At 35.1% G+C, this 19,095-nt stretch overlaps 2 protein-coding genes across 2 annotated transcripts; one reads left to right on the top strand and one right to left on the bottom strand.

Moving 5' to 3' along the window:
- The first annotated feature begins 11,517 nt into the window (after positions 1-11,517).
- On the top strand, positions 11,518-13,404 carry LOC109193003 (dof zinc finger protein DOF2.1-like). Its single transcript, XM_019343757.1, has 2 exons — positions 11,518-11,876; positions 12,411-13,404. Exons 1-2 carry the CDS (start codon positions 11,856-11,858, stop codon positions 13,296-13,298), a joined length of 909 nt encoding a protein of 302 aa, XP_019199302.1. The 5' UTR covers positions 11,518-11,855; the 3' UTR covers positions 13,299-13,404.
- A 3,164-nt stretch (positions 13,405-16,568) lies between these two features.
- LOC109193006 (40S ribosomal protein S23) lies at positions 16,569-18,970 on the bottom strand. Its single transcript, XM_019343763.1, has 4 exons — positions 18,852-18,970; positions 17,249-17,404; positions 17,034-17,160; positions 16,569-16,951 (listed from the first exon to the last, which is right to left on the bottom strand). Exons 1-4 carry the CDS (start codon positions 18,854-18,856, stop codon positions 16,811-16,813), a joined length of 429 nt encoding a protein of 142 aa, XP_019199308.1. The 5' UTR covers positions 18,857-18,970; the 3' UTR covers positions 16,569-16,810.
- Between the last annotated feature and the right edge of the window lie 125 nt (positions 18,971-19,095).

The following is a 19,095-nucleotide window of genomic DNA, read 5'->3' as shown; positions in this document are numbered from 1 at the left end:
CGAAGGGCCCTCAACTTCTGGGAAAATAGGAAGCATGCGAATGATACCACTCTCACTGCCAACGCTTATTGATGATGCCGAATTTCGGTTTGTTAAGCGAATTGTGCCGCCCACACTGTTATTCGAGAGGCCTTTTTAGTGTTAGGTTCTGGAGAGTGGTTTGATACCCCTTCTTTTATTATAAAGTGTCTTGCTCATGATTTAATGCATTTAAGTTTTTATCTAAAAATAAAAATAAAAATGAACAATGGTATGCTGTATGCCTCATTGATAATTGGGTTACGAAAGAAACCCATTGGGCTTTTTGCTAAAATGCTGTAATGGCTCATTGATAATTGGGTTGCGAAAGGAACCATTGGGCTTCTTGTTAAACTACCAAACAGTCATGCAGATATCAATGGGTTAGGTCCATGGAATAAGATTGGGTTTCAGGCAAATTATTGAGTGGACCATCGTACACATAGGCGGCATATAGCTGTATGGACTATGAATGTAATATACATTTCGAATATATATTAAAAGTACATTATTTGTTTACTGAATGTATATTATTTAATAGTATATAAAAATCATGTACTTTCAAATAATGTATTTTATATTTTTATGTATACAAATAATATACTTTTAGTATATTAAAAATACCTTTTTTAATTATGGTTCACACAAATATATGGACCATGTTCCGTGGAATAATGATTGAAGTTTTCACACACCCAATTACTTGTACAAAATCTAATTCAAATATGATTATAGTTACAAGTTACAACAACAATTTAATAGAATGGTTTTTAAAAAATCAAAATGCTGAGTGTATAGTCTAATTATGACAATATTAACAAAGAATTATATTAATTTTAATCCTTTAATTATACTCATCATATTATAAACTTAGTCAAAAAATTATTATCTTATTCATTTTTTTCCATTTAATTATTTGTAACGTAGTGATTTTAACCAAGCCACTAACAAAAATCATTATATCCAATGAAATTGGTTATGTTAATTTCCAAAAAAGCCCAAATAATTTCACAAAATTTCGTCTCTTTCCTTTTTTTTTTTTTTTTTTAAAGGCGCGTAAGTCCCTTATCTAACTCTAACCATGTATCCAAATTCCATTGACATCAGTCGAGAGGGCCAAATTATGCCCTAGACCCGTGTCCACATTGAATTGTGGACACGGGCCCAAAACGACGTCGTTTTTTAAAAAAAACGCGTCATTTAGTTAAAAAAAATAATTCGCGCGCGTTTTGCCGTTAACGGCGTTATTTTTTTTTTTGGATTATGAATGTACAGTTATGCCGTTATGAATGTACAGTTATACCGTTATGAATATACAGTTATGCAATTATGAAATTATGAACACAGAGCTCTAACATTATGAACTTACAATTATGAACATATATAGTGATAAAATTATGACCATGGAGCTTTAAAATTGTGAATATAGAGCTTCAAAGATTATGAATGTACAGTTATGGAGTTATGAATGTACAGTTATAGAGTTATGAATCTACAGTTATGGAGTTATGAATCTACAGTTATGAGATTATGAATCTACAGTATGGAATTATGAATGTACAGTCATTGATCAAATTATGAACAAAGAGCTCTAACATTATGAACTTACAATTATGAACATATAGTGATAAAATTATGAACATAGAGCTCTAAAATTATGAACATAGAGCTTCGAAAATTATGAATGTACAATTATGGAGTTATGAATGTACAGTTATGGAGTTATGAATGTACAGTTATAGAGTTATGAACGTACAATTATGGAGTTATGAATGTATAGTTATTAACATATAGTAATAAAATTATGAACATATACTCTTACAATGAAGCGGTCTGAAATTTAAAAAAAAAAAAAAAAAAAAAAAAAGAGATAACAGTGCCTAACGGCACTGTTACCCGTGTCCAGCAAGCATGCTGGACACGGGTCCAACGCATAACGATTGGTCGAGAGGAGATGGACGCCGCCTAGGGCCTGGTCGAGGATGGTGGTATACCCCAAGTCTCTTTCCCTCCTGCAAATTACCATACATATGCTCATTTTGATGTCTCATTAAATTCATATGGTAATGAACCATATATGTGGCAATTTGTGAGATCGAAGGAGATAACATTTTGTAAATTGAAATTACTTAGGGTGTGTTTGGTTGGTGGGTTTTGCCCATAGGAATGGGTATGAAAGTGATTGTTGTTGTTTGGTTGATAGGTTTTTAGAACACTACTATGGGTTTCGAATATCTCATCAATTGAAAAACCCATACTCAAATACAATAAGGGTTTCATTCCCTTATTCATTCTCAAGCACTACTATTAGTAACCATTCCGATTCCACCCTACTACCAAACATGTTAAATACTTTCACCAAAACCCATTACCATTATCAAGTATTTGATACCCATTCCGATTTCGATTCCTATGTGCGAACCAAACACACCCTTAGTTACTTTTGACCATTTCTATAATATACAGTTTTTTGTCAAATGCGTTATATTATATTAGTGGCATAATTAGAACAATCACTTTGTATATTTAAAAGGAAAAAGTGAATAGGGTAATCATTTAAAGATCAAGTCTACAATATGAACATAATTAAAAGACTAATATTGTCATTCTTCCTAACAAATACATGGCTCAATGTCCCTGTTTGGTAAATGGTTGTTAGCTGATAGTTGATTGAGTTAATTAGAGGTATAACTAATTGATAACATTGGCTGATTGTAGAAATGTCTTTAGTAAATTAGTTGTTTGGTATAATTTCTTTTCTAAAAAACTTAATTGAAAAAAGTTGATTTGAGCAGCTTTTTGAATTTTAGCATTTTGAAGTTACAAAAAAGCTAATTAACCAAACACTTAGGTCCTGTTTGGTAAAATGGCTGTTAGCTGATAGTTGTTAGCTGTTAGCTGATTGTGTTAATTAGAGAGTATAAATAGTTGATAATACTAGCTGATTGTAGAAAAGTGTTTGGTAAATTAGCTGTTAGCTGATAGCTGTTTGGTATAATTTATTTTTTCAAAAAGCTAATTGAAAAAGTTGCTTGGAGTAGCTTTTTGAATTTTAGTCTTTTGAAATTGCAAAAAGCTAATTAACCAAACATTTATATTGATATTTTAACTAAATCAAACAATTAATAGTAGTCAAATATACCAAAATCGGCCTATAGGGCAATTTTTTACCAAACACGGCCTTATATAGATTTTTTAACCATGTCAAACAATTAATAGTGGTCAAATAAGCTAAAATTAACTGATAAACTAATTATTTTACCAAATAGGACCTATGTCATTTTTGTAAATTAATAAAAAAAAAATTAAAAAATTAAAAAATGAGTTAAAAATCCAACATCTTATTTTGAAATGTTACTTTGGATAATGTTTCAAAATAAATTATTATTTTAAACACTCAATGTTTTATCAAGTTGATTTTTACTTGTTTGTAGCTTAAAATAAGGTTTTAAAATAAGTTTCACCAAATTAAATATTGTCTATATATTGTAAGATTAATAAATTAAGCTTATTACAACAAAAGTAATACTCCATTCGTTCCATTTTGTTTGTTTAGTTCGGTTAGCTAAATTTGACTGAAGTTATTTTTATAATATTATTAAATTTAATATTATTATATAAAATTTATATATTTAAAAATTACATTAACAATAATATAAAACACAAAAAATCAAATTTATTATAAGTAATAGTATATGACAAATAAGATAGGACAGAATAAGTATCTAGAGGTTAAAGAACTCGATTTATAATTATAGAGTTTGATCTTAAGATTCTTATCATGGTCATACATGTAATTTGAAATTCCGTACTAACAATTATGTACATTCACAAATCACGGAGTAACGCTAACCTAATTGGCTTATTATATTATATGTTTTTTATTCGTTTGGATTGACATGACGTCTTAAAATAAATATAAATATAATGAATTAAATAAATGAAGTGGGAATTATTCTTTGCTTGAAGAGGGAGAGTTGGAGAGGGACCCACCCCAATGATGACAGTATGAGTTGATTTGACAGTCCTCATCCTCGTCGTCCATCTTTATTTCCCCTCGTAAACTGAAATATTCTTCAGCTGCGGGCTGCCCCCCATTTTCTCTGCCACGTGTTCACTCCAACATTTGGCATCATCTGTGGGCCCGCCCCACCGACCTCCCACTTCACGGTGTCTTTTTCTCCGCCCTGTGGCGCATACGGATGCCAAAACGACGTCGTTTTATTAAAAAACACGCGTCTCTCCTTTTAAAAAAAATTCAGGTTCGATTCCCAGCAACAACATTATATTATTCATTTATTCTGGAATTTTAGTTCATAGATTATGGAATTATAGTTCATTGATTATGGAATTGTAGTTCATCGATTCTGAAATTTTAGTTTATAGATTATGGAATTTTAGTTCATTCATTCTGGAATTTTTAGTTCATAGATTCGATTATGAAATTATAGTTCATGGATTATGGAATTATAGTTCATCGATTATGGAATATTAGTTCATATGTTGTTGCTGGGATTCGAACCTGATTTTTTTTTTTAAAGGGGAGACGCGCGTTTTATTAAAACGACGTCGTTTTTGCATCATGTATGGTGCACAGCATAATTTGCCTGTGGCCCTCCCGTTACTAACGCCTCTTCGCTTCTACCGTTAAATAACCAATCTTTAGAAATTGTTTACTCCAAGCAATTCAATTCACATTGTATAAGTAGTTAACTTAACTTGGTCTACATTGAAAACTAACATGTTACGACTTTTTTAAATTTATGAGAAATTTCGCACATAAATTTCGCAGCTGCAATCCAACAATAATAGGTTTTGGGTGAAATATGTCTTGTAATATTAGCTTACAAAGGATCACAATAAAAGAAAATCAATCTAAATTATATTGCTCATAGTTGATCGCTTAAAAATAAAATAAAATTAATAGACAGTTCCCGCGGGTGCCAAACACTTTGTGCTTAGATGACATGTAGTGACATCTTTTATATGGTAGGTCATGAGATCGAGCCTCAGTGGAGGCGGTGTTGTTGACTCAGTGTGCTTCATTAGGTCTAGAAAGTATCTAGACCAGTAGAGAGTTGAACTAGGAGCCGTGAGGGTTGTCAATTGGTCTTTTTCGGTTGCACTTGCTAAAATGATAAGCACTTAGGATTTTGATTTTAGAGTTTTGGACTGAATTTTTAGTTTTATTTGATTTAGTGGCTCACTTTTTATTGCGTAGGGTCTGACGTTTACATTTTAGATTTAAAATTGGAATAAGGTTCAAATTGGCCACTGAACGTAACCTGAAAATGCAATTAGGCCACTGAACGAAAAAAAAGTGCAATTAGGCCATTGAACACTCTAAAAAGTGCAATTAGGCCACTGAACTCTCCAAACGTATGCAATTTCACTGGATAGCAGGTTATCATCAATTTTAGCAGGTTACCTGCTTACGTGGCAGCTGAGTTGGCATTTTTAATAAATTTTAAATAATTTTTAATAATTAATTTTAATAATAAATTTTATAAAAAAATTGAAAAAAATTAAATAAAAATAAAATAAACTCGTTCTTATTTTTAAAAAAATTTTTTAAATAAAAATTTATTAAAAATGATTTAAAATTTATTAAAAATGTCAACTCAGCTGCCACGTAAGCGGATAACCTGCTAAAATTGAGGATAACCTGCTATCAGGTGAAATTGCACATTTTTGGAGTGTTCAGTGACCTAATTGCATTTTTTTTTCGTTCAGTGGTCTAATTGCATTTTCAGGTTACGTTCAGTGGCCAATTTGAACCTTATTCCTTTAAAATTTAACATTTTCATTGATTTTTTTAAAAAAAATTATCGAAATTTGCATATTTACTTGTTACATACTGCGTATTATGAATTCTTCTGAACTTAATTTTGAGCTGGATCATTTAATTTTTAGAGGAATGATGTTGTTTTGTACTAATTAATGATTAGACATATGGATAAATATATAAGTCTATTTCACCAACTATCATGATTATTGATTAAATATGTGACATTAGACCAAATGTTCTTATCCATATATACTACTAGCTTAGATATTTACATGTATGATATGTTAGTGGCACATGCATTAATAGTATATACGCATTATGCTTCATCACATGAATATATTGCATGTAAAATATTCAAGTTGTAAGGCCTAAGGCAAAAGTGGTAATCTAGTATAGCTAGCATAGCTTGTTATACAAGATATGATTGGGATCAGGATCCGATCGACACTTAACGTTGAAGGAAGCCACCAATAACGTCAATTACATCAAACAATTTAATTAACCATTTTGCGTTGTATCTGTGTGTGTGTGTGTGTTAGGGGGGGGGGGGGGGGATACAAATTCTGTTTGTTTTGGCCATCATAAATAAATGGGATTGTGGAAGTTATCATGAAATAGGTAACAACTTACAAATAAAAGATTTTCACATTATTATATTCTTGAATGTTTATCCAACAAATTAAACAAAACTATCTAATATGCAAAACGCAAATTCTCCTAGGTCAAGAAACTCAATACTATCGGGTAATATAATATTCTATAAATTAATATTTAGTTGAACATTAATATTATATTGTAAGTTATACGAAAATAAGTTAAAATGATTTTTTATCTTTAAATATGAGCTTCCTAGTACGTGCAATATATGGGATGTTCGAAGTCAGTGGGCTCCCAACAAGTCGGTGTGTACAAGAAGAGTCTCTTGTCCAAAAAAAATCTCATTTTTCGGAATAAGACTACATGTAGGAACACATGTAAGGAATATTGTCATTGACAGGTATGTGCCACCTAAGCGATGGGTAGCTAGGTCAATCATGTCACACTTCAACACCAAACTGAAAAAATTGAGTTGATATGACGGCATTTGACATGTTATTTTCTTGCCACAGTACGGTGAGATTGATTATCTGACCTATCAGATCAGTAAACGCTCAACTAAGCTAATAAAGTTAAGAAAAATTTATTAAGTTGATAGGGTATGTATATATTGATGTTCATCATATAAAAAACAATTTGCAATGTGGTATCTTAGTATGGAGGAAAAAGACAGGTACATAGGTAGCCAACGGTAACACAAGGCGACAAATTAAACACCTTATTATCTGGGTCATATTCTATTCCGGAAACTTGTTTGCATCCCCACAACAATCTTAAACAGTGAAAATCCGCAGGCCATGGGGTACGGTGCGTATAGTATTTGAACAAATCAGATCATATCAGAGAACACAATCTGATCTATCCCAGATTTCACACACACACGCCATGCAGCAATTCAAATGCAAAGGCATATATGCATGCAGACTAGTCATTGTTTCCAGATTCTTTTCTTTTCTTTGCAGGTTAGCAGCAATAATACAACAAAAAAATTCGTGTTTCCTGGCACGGCATCCCATACTATGTGGTTAACCAGACATATTCACTTTGAGCCAGATGGAATGTCTTATTTGACTGAAAAATATAATGAAGCATTGACTGGTCAACCAATTGCTTGATTGATCCCCCAGGGCATGATACGATCTGGTCCCACATGTTCCATCGATCTGGGCCCCCCACTAAAGTTGTGTTTTCGTGATTCATGACCAAATGCTACCTAATTAATTAATCTGCATTACTGTGCTCCGTAAATTGCGACCATTAATGATCATGAATTAATAATAGTGAACTTGGACGTTGATTTGTTATGATTCTAATTAAGGTTTAGTTTTCATAATCATTGCGGAGGACTAACTTTCAACCAAAATATTATCCTCGATCAAAGGGAAAAAAGAACAAAATATTATCTTTTACTAATAAACAACAAAATATAATGATTAATGTGATAATAAGACAAAAAAGAACTCAAGATTTTATAGTGAAATGTTTAGCCTATAAATGAAGAAGTGGGACTTAGAAGTTAAGGACGTATTTCTCAAAAAGAAGAAGAATGAAGTGAGAACGTCTTTAACCTGACTCTAGATTCATGCTCAACAAACTTTCTCTCATAGGAGCTCGACCCATGAAATTTTATAAACATAATTTTTCTTTTTTTAAGATTATCAAAAATTAATTGTTGATGGGCCTGAGGACAAGTTTTTAAGGTCTAGAATATATGGCAAAGTTGAAAAATTAAATAATCGAAAAAAAATTATTCACTATTGCAAAGTTTATAAGATTTACATCAGTTACATACAAAAGACATTAATGGTCAAGCACTTGGCTGAACCAAATCTTTACTCTCTTTTTAGCTCTAACTATTTAATCTTAATTTATCGTAATAGTTTTGACAGTAGCCGCTTTATATTATCAAAGTATTATATTCCAGTATTGTAATAACACTCAAGCTAGATGTACGTGTCACTTCCTGTATTCGTTATATCAATTATTATGAAAAATTTTACAGTGAGGACTCTTAGAGTTGGAGTTCAACTTTGGAAAAAAATTATGAAATTGAGCTATTATACTAACATTTAATGCCTATGTAGTATGCTGTCATTAAATATTCTCCATGTTGTGACACCTAGCAAGCTATAACTCTTTTGTGTTGTGCTGGGGCAAATAATAGCCATCTTACGTTACGTTCAATCATAGGATCCAAAGATTAACCATCGTTGGTTTAAGATATTCTCATCACAAACATATACTCCGTATATAATATACATAATATAGACAGGTAGATATGGGTGATGAGAGGTTAGAATATATGGCGTTGTCGGTGTTGGGTAATAACGACATTGATTCTCCCACCACGAGCTCCTAGAATCTTGGTTCCTAGATTGGTGTATGTGGGGAAGGAGCACAAGAAAAGTGTGGCTGAGATTTACTCCGTATCGTAGCACCTCGTAATCCTCTTTTGGTTGCTAGCTCTATAATCACCTATTTTGTGGCTTGCATGTGCCCAAGATTTCATCTATCTCTTTCTTCACAAGGAACTCTGATCTCTAAGTCATTACTCTTTAGTTTTTATATTTTATGTTGAGCATATAGCCATTAATGCAATCCAACTATCACCTTAGCCTTTTAGTTGAGATGACACATGCTTCAATTTGGTATCAGAGTCATGTCAAATTTCAGCGCCAATGTTACCTATAAGCGACTACTGTCCACGCCAGTAATGCGCAATAAGCTTAAAAAGAATTGTCCGCTCCCCGAGTAGCGACCTAGCGAAAGGGATGACCTATAATTTGGGGTGCAAATCCTAATAAAAGAAGTAGACATAGCAACAACCTACTAAACAAAGTCTCCAGACCCAAAAAATAAAGAAGAAACCTTGAAGGAAAAGAAATGTGATTCCTGTCGATCTGACATACGTACATTATAATGAGGAATATAATCAAGGTACCTAGAAGAAGTGGTAAGGCATCAGTCCAGGAACAGTTGTAGGTTGAAATGGTGGCAGGAATTGATGAAATTGGTCGACAAACCCTACACGTCACTCTGACACTCCCCATTGCCATTAATAATACCAATGATTTGACTATACTGCAAATACACGCACACACACCGCACATGACATCTATACTTTTCTTCATACATAATTCTCTCCGATCCAAACCTACGTACGTGTAACTCACACAGACAGACAGATCATTCCTTCGTAATTAAACACCAGGACATTCATATATTACACAACAATTATACGACTAAGGTTGTCGATCTTATACTGCCCGACCATCAATTATTTATGGCGATGTGGTCGTGGTCCGCATAGGCTGCCACTATGTGTCGCAAAATGAGCATTGTGTACGCTATGAATCTATGATAACATTTATTATATTTTTGTTGGAAGAATAAGAATTGAAAATACTGAAGACAATATTTACTTGGTTTGGTAATGTGTCTATGTTCACAGAGTAACTTTTTTTTTTTTTTTTTTTTAATAGGATGATAGAACACACATGGTTACCAACCTCATATTATAAAATTGCCCGTGTACCGTATCGCGAGGGCGCTACATGAACTTCACTACGCTTTGCTCCATGTACAAAAAACTCCACTCAGCTCTACACTGTTTTGTCTAATACTTATAATCTTTCCGTACATATGAGACATACAGAACAATTTTAAACAGATAGTGACACTTCCTATTTATATTGTAAACTAGTCTAGGTTATGCATGCATAGTTGATTAATTCAAATCAAGACGTAAATAGGGCGCTCCGTGATGGATTTAATTAACCTGGGATAGCCCGAACTAATAAACCCGATAATATAAAGATAAAGATAATAAAAAGAGAAAAGACAAGGAATATATGTCGCGGAGACAATTCCTGTATTAATAATAGTTTGTAGGAGATCGAATAATTATATGGGTTGTAGCAATAGAATCGAATCTAGGATTAATTGTAGATTAGATGTTCTAACAAGACAACAATGGGTGTTTTTATATTAGTCCCCTCCAACAGCCCCCATGAGAATAGGGTGGGCGGTTGAATCGCCCTTTGACTGCATCCATGCATGCGGCCCTCCTGGCCGAGGCTGCCTACAGCCGGAGGTTTGAGGTCGACCTCGGGCCGAGGTCATCTCGAACTTCTCAGGTTGTCTCCACTCTTCTGTTTTGAGCTCATTTTTAATATATCCATCACTCTCATTGAGAGTCGAACTTATAACCAAGTTCATAGTATCATCAACTTGTTTAGGATTACTCTAGTATTGGGTGAAGTTTGGTGCATGGTGGGTGGGTAGTACGTGAATTAAGCATGCTAAAAATAAAGTGCAATCCTGCTCTCTGCCATGTGATCAGTGAATGTTGAGCCCTACATTGACCTGTGACCACGTTGCTTAGCTTGCTCCATCATCATCATGTGTCCATGTCACGTATAGAACATTCATGTCCTTAGCCCACTAAACACCGCATGATGTGGTCTATGGTTTCCATGGGCTCCACTATATGCCACCAACAACAAATAAACGTCTGAAAAACCTACTATACATAGTGGATTTTAATAAACATTTATAGTTTATTTTTTCACCAAAGTAAATTATTATTAACAATTTGGTATCGATCGTAAACCGTTAGTTGATGAAAGAGACAAAATAAGGAAAAGGATGGCGGATTTCGGGAATGGGAGATTGAAAATGAAGAAAGAAGGGAGAGTGGGAGAAAGTGAAGTGAGCCATAGCCTAGCTATAGACTCTGTCTAGTGGGGTCAAGTGGGTATACTCTTGTTTAAATTGTAACATGAAATCATTGTTTTATCACTTTAACTATCTATTGAGCATATAATATATATAAACATAAATGTGCAATTTAACTATCAGCTGAATTGGAACACATGCTTCAATCTGATATCAGAGTCAGGTTATGGGTTCGAATCGTTCGAATCTTCCCCATACAGAAAATTAAATAAAGATTAAAGGAACTAAATCTGACATTGAAGCTATCCTAGGCGAAGTTTTGGACCACGTAAGAATCTATGAAGTAACGACATCAGTCCTCGTAATCATTTAATATTACCGCCCTTCTCATCACAGCGCAGCTATACTACGTGTGTATATATATATATCTATGTGTGTGTGTGCCGGAGAGAAGTTGCCTTTAACTTGAGTTTGCTTCTTCCCTTCACCTTAGTATCTTATCTGCATGTATTATATATATATCTTCTTTGACATTTGGTTTGTTTTGAATTGAATTCAGTACCCCTTTGTTTCACACTGTCGGCCGCTACCCCTCACTCTCTCTCTCTCTATATATACATACAGTGTTTCCAGTCTCTAGCTACCATACAAAAGCCTTTAATTTGGTTCTGTCTGGAGATATATATATCATCAGTGCTGCTCTGATCTCCCAATTTCAAATCTCAGAAGGAATTTGAATATATTGCTCATAGCTGCTGCCGTAATTGGTGCATGGATGGATCCTTCTTGTGCACAGGTAACTTGATTCTCTGGAAAAAGATGAGATGAATTTCAAGAAAATTGAGTTTTCTTTCTGGGTTTCCCTAGTTGATGGTAGATGTTTTGGCTTGGGGCCAGCTTGGTGAAACGAGTCCAATATCCTGCCATAGAAACGTGGTGTGGTTAGACAGAGGCAGAGTTAACTTGGTGGCTAAGAGATGTTTGGGCGGAGGCCTGAAGGGCCAAGTCCAGCACCGGCTGCTTAGGTATTGTTAGACGGAGGTCTAAAGAGTCAGGTCCAGCACCTCGTTATGGAATTATTGGGCGGAAGACGTCGGCCTAGGTATTGTTGGGCGGAGGTCTAAAGAACCACGTCCAGCACCTCGTTAGGGGATTATTGGGCGGAAGACGTTGCCTAGGGAATTGTTGGGCGGAGATTTGAAGGGTCAAATCCAGCATCTAGTTAAAGAATTATTGGGCGGGAGTCGTCTGTCTAGCTATTGTCTCTCGAAAATGTGATCTTTTGTGGAGAAATTAAAGATTTGAAATTTTTTTTTTTTTTTTTTTGCAGGAAATGTCATCACAGACGCTAGAAAGCATGGTGGAGGCGTCGGCAAAGGCACAGCAGCAAGAGAAGAAGCCGCGGCCGGCGGATGAGCACGCCCAGAAATGCCCTAGATGCGAATCCACCAACACCAAATTCTGTTACTACAACAACTACAGCCTCTCTCAGCCGCGCTACTTCTGCAAATCCTGCCGGAGATACTGGACCAAAGGCGGCACCCTCCGCAACGTCCCCGTCGGCGGCGGCTGCCGGAAAAACAGAAGGTCGTCATCTTCCTCCTCCAAACCCAGAATCTCAACCGGCCAACAAGATCCCCATCAATCCTTGACCTCTAGCCCCGTCCTCACAACCTTCCCCTACGAATCCCCCCACGATCTGGGCCTCACATTCGCGAGCTTGCAGAAACAAGCGGATGGGAATCTAGGGTTGGAAGACCACGACATGGCGGCGGCGCCGATGATGTGTAATCCCAATAATACCCTCTCTGATGTTCTTGGAAACTACGGCGCCGCCTCAGCCACCCCACACGGCTTTCTTGATTCCCTTAGGGGTACCGGATTCCTCGAACCCCCAACAAACGGATTATTGTACCACAACAACAGCTTGCAGTACTACGGGGCTGTGGGGGAAATGGGAATGCCGCCGTACGATGTTCACATGGGTGGTGGGGTGTCCACGTCAGCTGCCGTGAAGCAAGAGATGTATAGTAATGGAAGAGATAATAATGAAGGTGATGATGACAACAGGGTATTATGGGGATTTCCATGGCAACATGGAGGAGAAGGGAACATGAACATGGTTGTTGTTAATGATGTTGATTCAAGCAGACAAAACAGCTGCAATATTGGGTTTGGTTCTTCTTGGCATGGCCTTGTCAACAGCCCTCTCATGTAGAGTTTCATCATTACAACCCCTTCAGATCTTTCGGTTTTTGTTGCATACTGAACTGGTATCTGTATCCCCGCAAATATTTCAGTTCAAATCTTCGGTTTTTGTTGCATACTGAACTGGTATCTGCATCCCGCAAACTTCTGGCCCGAAATCCTTCTTCTTCAATCTCAAGGAAAGTGTGACATATTTCCATACATGGTATACCCTGCTATTGAGAATCTGAAAATGTGAACATGTTACATGCATGTGTCTGAAGACTAGGTGAGAATTGAGGTTTAATTTCTCTACTTTCTATTTTAGAATTGTTCCAATATTTGATGGGATTGACAACCTAATTAATGATTTCAAGTTTGTTCCCTAATTAAACAAGTAGTAAGACTAATCTTTTTTATTACTATTAACTATATTACTCCGTATAAGATAATATTTATTCTATACTTTCTATATCTGTTACAGCCCAAATAGTCAATAATCAACACCGAGTTTCAATCTTGTGACTTACAGAAGTGTCATCTAAGCATAAGATCTAATCTTTTGTTAATCCCCAATTTTCTTACTAATCACAGTGCATCAGTGGCAGACAGCTACCTTATAATTTGGTCGTTTTAATCTTATCAGATTAATTAATATAATCAGACAAGTAGCTAGGATCCAAGTTGCGGTCTGTACGTAGAATTTGTTATTGTTATTCTAGGAAAACGACATATGCAATTCACATAAAGATCCAACTAAGTGCATTTATTTTTATTTTGCAACATTCCTAGCGTACCCACAAAGAATTAATTGCATCATATTTTAATATTATTAATCACATCATGGCACATCAATCACAATAATATATATATATATAAGTACATGTAATTTTTTTTATACAACTGGTATTCTCTTTGATTTGTCCGTGATCGATATTTAAGGTGCGTTTTGGATGGAGTCTGTCATATAATCCTAACTAACAAAGGACCGCATAGGAAATAAACCAACCTGAGTTGCCAAATCAAATTTAAATCCTCGTAGTTACCGAGCAACCTTTCCCATCAACTCAGTTAAGGTTGTCCCCATCATTTAGTATTCTCACCATTGTAATAAAAGATTCTGTTCCGTCTCAATTAAAACCTAAGTTAATAATTACGTTGGACAGAACATTTAAATTTTATATATTATAATGCTCAACAATTATGAGAGTTTGGCTCTTATTCGAAAAAAGTATAACATTATATTGCAGTTGCATTAACCGTCTGCTTACCTTTTTTATATATATTATATATATTAATATATAATGTTATGTCACTGTTTGAGCAACAAGTTGGAGTATGTATTAAAATGAATAGGTGGTTTTCAAGATATTCTTTCATGAGTATATCTTATTTTTAGGTAGATTCTGTGATTATTAAACATGATAAAATACTATATGTTGAAATTATTATAATGTATTAAATGAGGGTAGATATATGGCTCTTTTCTTCATTCTATTCTACGCATTATATTGGAATTTTAGGTTAGCATTAGCACCAATTTCGGCCTACATTGTCCCATCTTCCCCATTAATATTTACCAAATCCAACAGGAGATTTGGGCGTGAAGAATGATTAATATTTTATACCTCTACCGACATTGACAATCTGTAGCTAGCTTTAAACCAACTTCACATAAATTTTTAAGTGGGTCCTACAACATTTTTTACATATCCCTTAAAAAACAACACAAAAAAAATCTGTTAATAGTATAGATAGATCAAATGGTTGAACCAATACTAGAATGTTGAATCTCACGCTCTGAATTAGACAATCCCTTAAAGTGGATAATGCGCACCTCTTGCAATTACTTGGCATGCAATCAGTCGACCAATTTACTTTTAACAAATTTTGTGCCTACCAAGTTACTCCCTCCACCATCCTATCGGACCAGGTTGTGGGATCCTTGTAGCGAAGAATTTCACATTTGTGAGCAAGCTACTAATAATTTGTTTGAGTCGTCAAGAGTCAAGAAGCACTATTTCAATATAACCCAATCATTCAACCCACTGTATTAAACTACTGTTTATTCCAACATAAATAATTGATCATTCAATGTCAAGTTTATTGAAGAATTATGAGTTAATACCCAAAATGGTCCCTCGACTATGCCATAATTACTAATTTGGTCCTCAACTACCATTCTTACCCAATTAAGTCCTCAACTATGTAACTTTTACTCAATTAAGTCCTCAACTATACAACTCTTACCCAATTTAGTCCTCAACTATACAATTCTTACCCAATTTAGTCCTCTGTATTAGTTTGACTGTTTGTTGACTGTCAAAAGTCGGGATAAAATTATAATTTTATAAGATTTCTCCTTCCTCTCCATTTAGCAGCGCCAAACCATGCAGCAATACACTCCGATCAGATTTCGATCGTCAAAAAATCGTTGGAAATCAAATTCATGGGCTATCCGATGCATAACCACTACTTCGATACTGACAGGTTTAGAACCCAACCAGAGCTTATTGCTACATGGTTTGGCGCTGCTAAATGAGGAGGAAGGAGAAAACTTGTAAAATTACAACTTTATTTTCACTTTTGACAGTCAACAAACAGTCAAATTGACAAAGGACTAAATTGGGTAAAAATTGTATAGTTGAGGACTTAATTGAGTAAGAATGATAGTCGAGGACCAAATTGGTAATTACGACATAGTCGAGGGACTATTTTGGGTATTAACTCAAGAATTATTATCATAGCTCTACTGTTATAGTCAATTAGTCATTTCATGATAGAGTTTTGTTTCTATACGATAAGGTCGGCATTTGATATAGATTTTTTTCATTTGTCATTTCAGAGAGGTTTCCCACCACGGAGCTCCTCGTGTCCTAGTTGCCTGTCGATCTACCAGTCAAGAACTAGGTTAACCTTCCAATGTTCATTGTTTCATTTTCAGTGTGTCACTTCATGTTTCACTGAAGATGATCCAATTTATGTTGTCCTTTTTCAAGAATGACACCTGGCCCTTGGGTTACATCACATACAAGAATCCATATCTAATCATACATGTGTATCATACTCATAGGAAATGTGAGCCATGCTCCACAACATTAATATATAATTGAGTAAAACTATCAAAACGAACCAATAGAACTATCAAAACGGACCAACAGCTCGGTAAAACCATCAAATGCAAAAACCCAGCCAACCCATTTAAAACCCGTCTCCAACGGGTCACAACCTTGTTCAATGGTAGAACAAATTGGTCCACTAAGCTTAACCCATTTTGACAGCTTTAAATTCATAGGTAACATAGTAGTTTAGAACCCTAGTTTAGACTCACATCAGTTTCAGTATACTCTCAAAGTGAGAACATAAACATATCAATAAAGTAGGTAATTAGTGCATAGTGCAAAGTGCAAATTGAGGAGATCTATCTCAGGCACAAGCTATAATTGAATAACAATAAAGAAGTCTTCCATGGGAAGAGATGCTAAGGGGTATCTTGCACAATAATAAGGCTACAATAGGGATGATGCTAAAGCACTTAATAGCTCAAGATCTTGGCTTCTCCTTTTTCTCTTTGAATAGAGCTAGGAGGGATACGCCGGACACCTTGACAACCTTGAATCTGACACCAGGAATATCTCCCACAGCATGGCCTTTACGACCAAATCCGGCAATCAAGACTTCGTCCTACAAAAGGAGGACACCAAGTTTAGAAGATTGACTTTGGGATCATTAATTTAACGCCAGGTAGAAAATCAACATTACTCACATTTTCCTCGATGTAGTTCAAACAACCATCATTGGGAACAAAAGCAGCGATCTTCTTTCCGTTCTTGATCAGCTGAACACGAGCACACTTTCTAATAGCAGAGTTGGGCTGTTTAGCCTCAATACCACTGTAAAATTCATCCAAAACACATGTTTTAGGGCAATTGAGTCATAAATAACAAAAAGTACAGAGATATACAGAGTACTTGGCATTACATCTTCTCAAGAACAATCCCCTTGGCGTGGGAAGATCCAGCAAATGGCTTCTTCCATTCATTACCAAGATGAGATTTCTTGTAAGCCTTATCAGCCCATCGTTGCCTTCTACGGTGGGACTTCAGTTTGCGACCAGCTCCCATTCCACGTGTTTTCCTGTAATCATGCATAATATGAGTCCCAAATTATACAAAGGAGAAATACAACCGCTCATAAAATTGTGAAATCACAATCATTATTATAAGATGTGCAGCATATGCACATGAAAGTAACAAGAGAGTCAAATAGGAAATAAGTGACCTGATCCAAATAAATGAACATGAAGAGGCACTTCACAGTCTAGTAAATTATTCAAATTAATAAAACTATCAGAGGCCACTCAACATCAATAGGTTGACAAGCATTTACCACCTCATAAAATGCTAAATTGTTTTTAGGAGTTCAACAACGTTGTCCTATGGTTTGCTAAAAATCTGAAATAATCACTTTGTTGCAATCAAAATCATATTGATATTATGTAGAAATTTTATTCTATATTACAGTTGAAATTTGAAAATCTATGATCATGAAACTCTCTCAAATGCTTAGAAAAAATTAACCAAATCAGTAGCAATAACACTATGAAATTGAAAATGTTTAAATTTCAAAAAAATTTCTCAGCTCCACCCCCACCACCAACAATATTTCATATTTGGAGACTGAAAGTAAAGGACAGAATGTTTGAAGTTTAATTTTCCAGTTCTGCTAAACTAAAGGCCCTGAGTTATAGGACTCCATAACTACAAAGCTAGGAAATCAATACAATATGCGATTAGTATTTAAAGCAGTTCCTACCATTTAAGTAGCTACCCTGCTTTGCCAAGATGTAATAATGAATTCAAAGCATATTCCCAAGCAATTCAAACGACACAACCAATAAGACTGATGGTGCAATATTGTTAATAAACTCTAGCTATAGCATTGTAAAGCCAGTCATTTGAAATCTTAATTAGACACCACAGACCTCAGGTAAGATCTTTCTATTCTTTCTTTCTTTTTTTTTTTCTTTTTTTTTCTTTTTTTTCATTTTTCAACTTTCTTGAATGTCAGAATATTGCAGCAGCTAATAGAGTAAGAAATATAGAATTAAATGTTTACTCTCCACTAATCTGCAACCCCACTGAGCTTGGGATCTCAGAACTTTTAATGAGAGAGACATTTGATTTGAGTCCATTAGCATTCAAAGCTGTTCATGGCCACTCAAAGGGCTCAACTGCTTTGCCAAGATGGACTATGAAATTAAGGTACATTCCAATAGATCCCAGATCAGTGGCATACATTCTGGTTCCTTTCGTTCTTCAACAAACTAGGCATATCCATTCTCCAAGTCTCCATATACTATGAAGTCACTATATACTCCCCACTCCCTCAACTTAATATCCGTACGCGAAAAATATGAAATAATCTCGTGAGAAACGACCAAATATCGAAATAAGAAAAATTAGATACAAATTTTTAGCATCAATCATGCAAGGCGCAAATCTTTAACAAAGCATTGCAACGATTGCAAGTACATGTTTATTCACTCTTTATGTAAAGTAAATACAGAAGGAAGAATTTTTACCCCATGGTGGCGGAACGAAGTGGCTCTGCTGCAGCTGGCGGTTTTGGGTTCCGGCGGTGCTGTGCTGTTACGAGAGCTGCTGAGCTGAGAGACCACTTCCAGTCGAAAAAAAACCCTAGAGAGAAGAAGTTTTAAAGATGAGTCTTGGGTCGGGTCATTTTACAATAAAATGTATCCCATTGAATTGGGCCGACTCTCTTTCTCTCTTATGGATGAGCCCAAAGCGTTTCGGAACAATTCTTAT

This window comes from Ipomoea nil, unplaced genomic scaffold, assembly GCF_001879475.1.
Source record: "Ipomoea nil cultivar Tokyo-kokei standard unplaced genomic scaffold, Asagao_1.1 scaffold1834, whole genome shotgun sequence".
NCBI classification, from domain to species: domain Eukaryota; kingdom Viridiplantae; phylum Streptophyta; class Magnoliopsida; order Solanales; family Convolvulaceae; genus Ipomoea; species Ipomoea nil.
This window is presented reverse-complemented; position numbering and strand designations above follow the sequence as displayed.

Excerpts from the sequence above, each read along its gene's own strand:
- LOC109193003 (XM_019343757.1), top strand. The coding sequence starts at position 11,856 with ATGGATCCTTCTTGTGCACAG. Across the intron at positions 11,877-12,410 it reads TGGATCCTTCTTGTGCACAG|GAAATGTCATCACAGACGCT; the intron begins GTAACTTGATTC and ends TTTTTTTTGCAG.
- LOC109193006 (XM_019343763.1), bottom strand. Across the intron at positions 17,161-17,248 it reads GGGATTGTTCTTGAGAAGAT|TGGTATTGAGGCTAAACAGC; the intron begins GTAATGCCAAGT and ends TGAATTTTACAG. Across the intron at positions 16,952-17,033 it reads TGAACTACATCGAGGAAAAT|GACGAAGTCTTGATTGCCGG; the intron begins GTGAGTAATGTT and ends CTCCTTTTGTAG.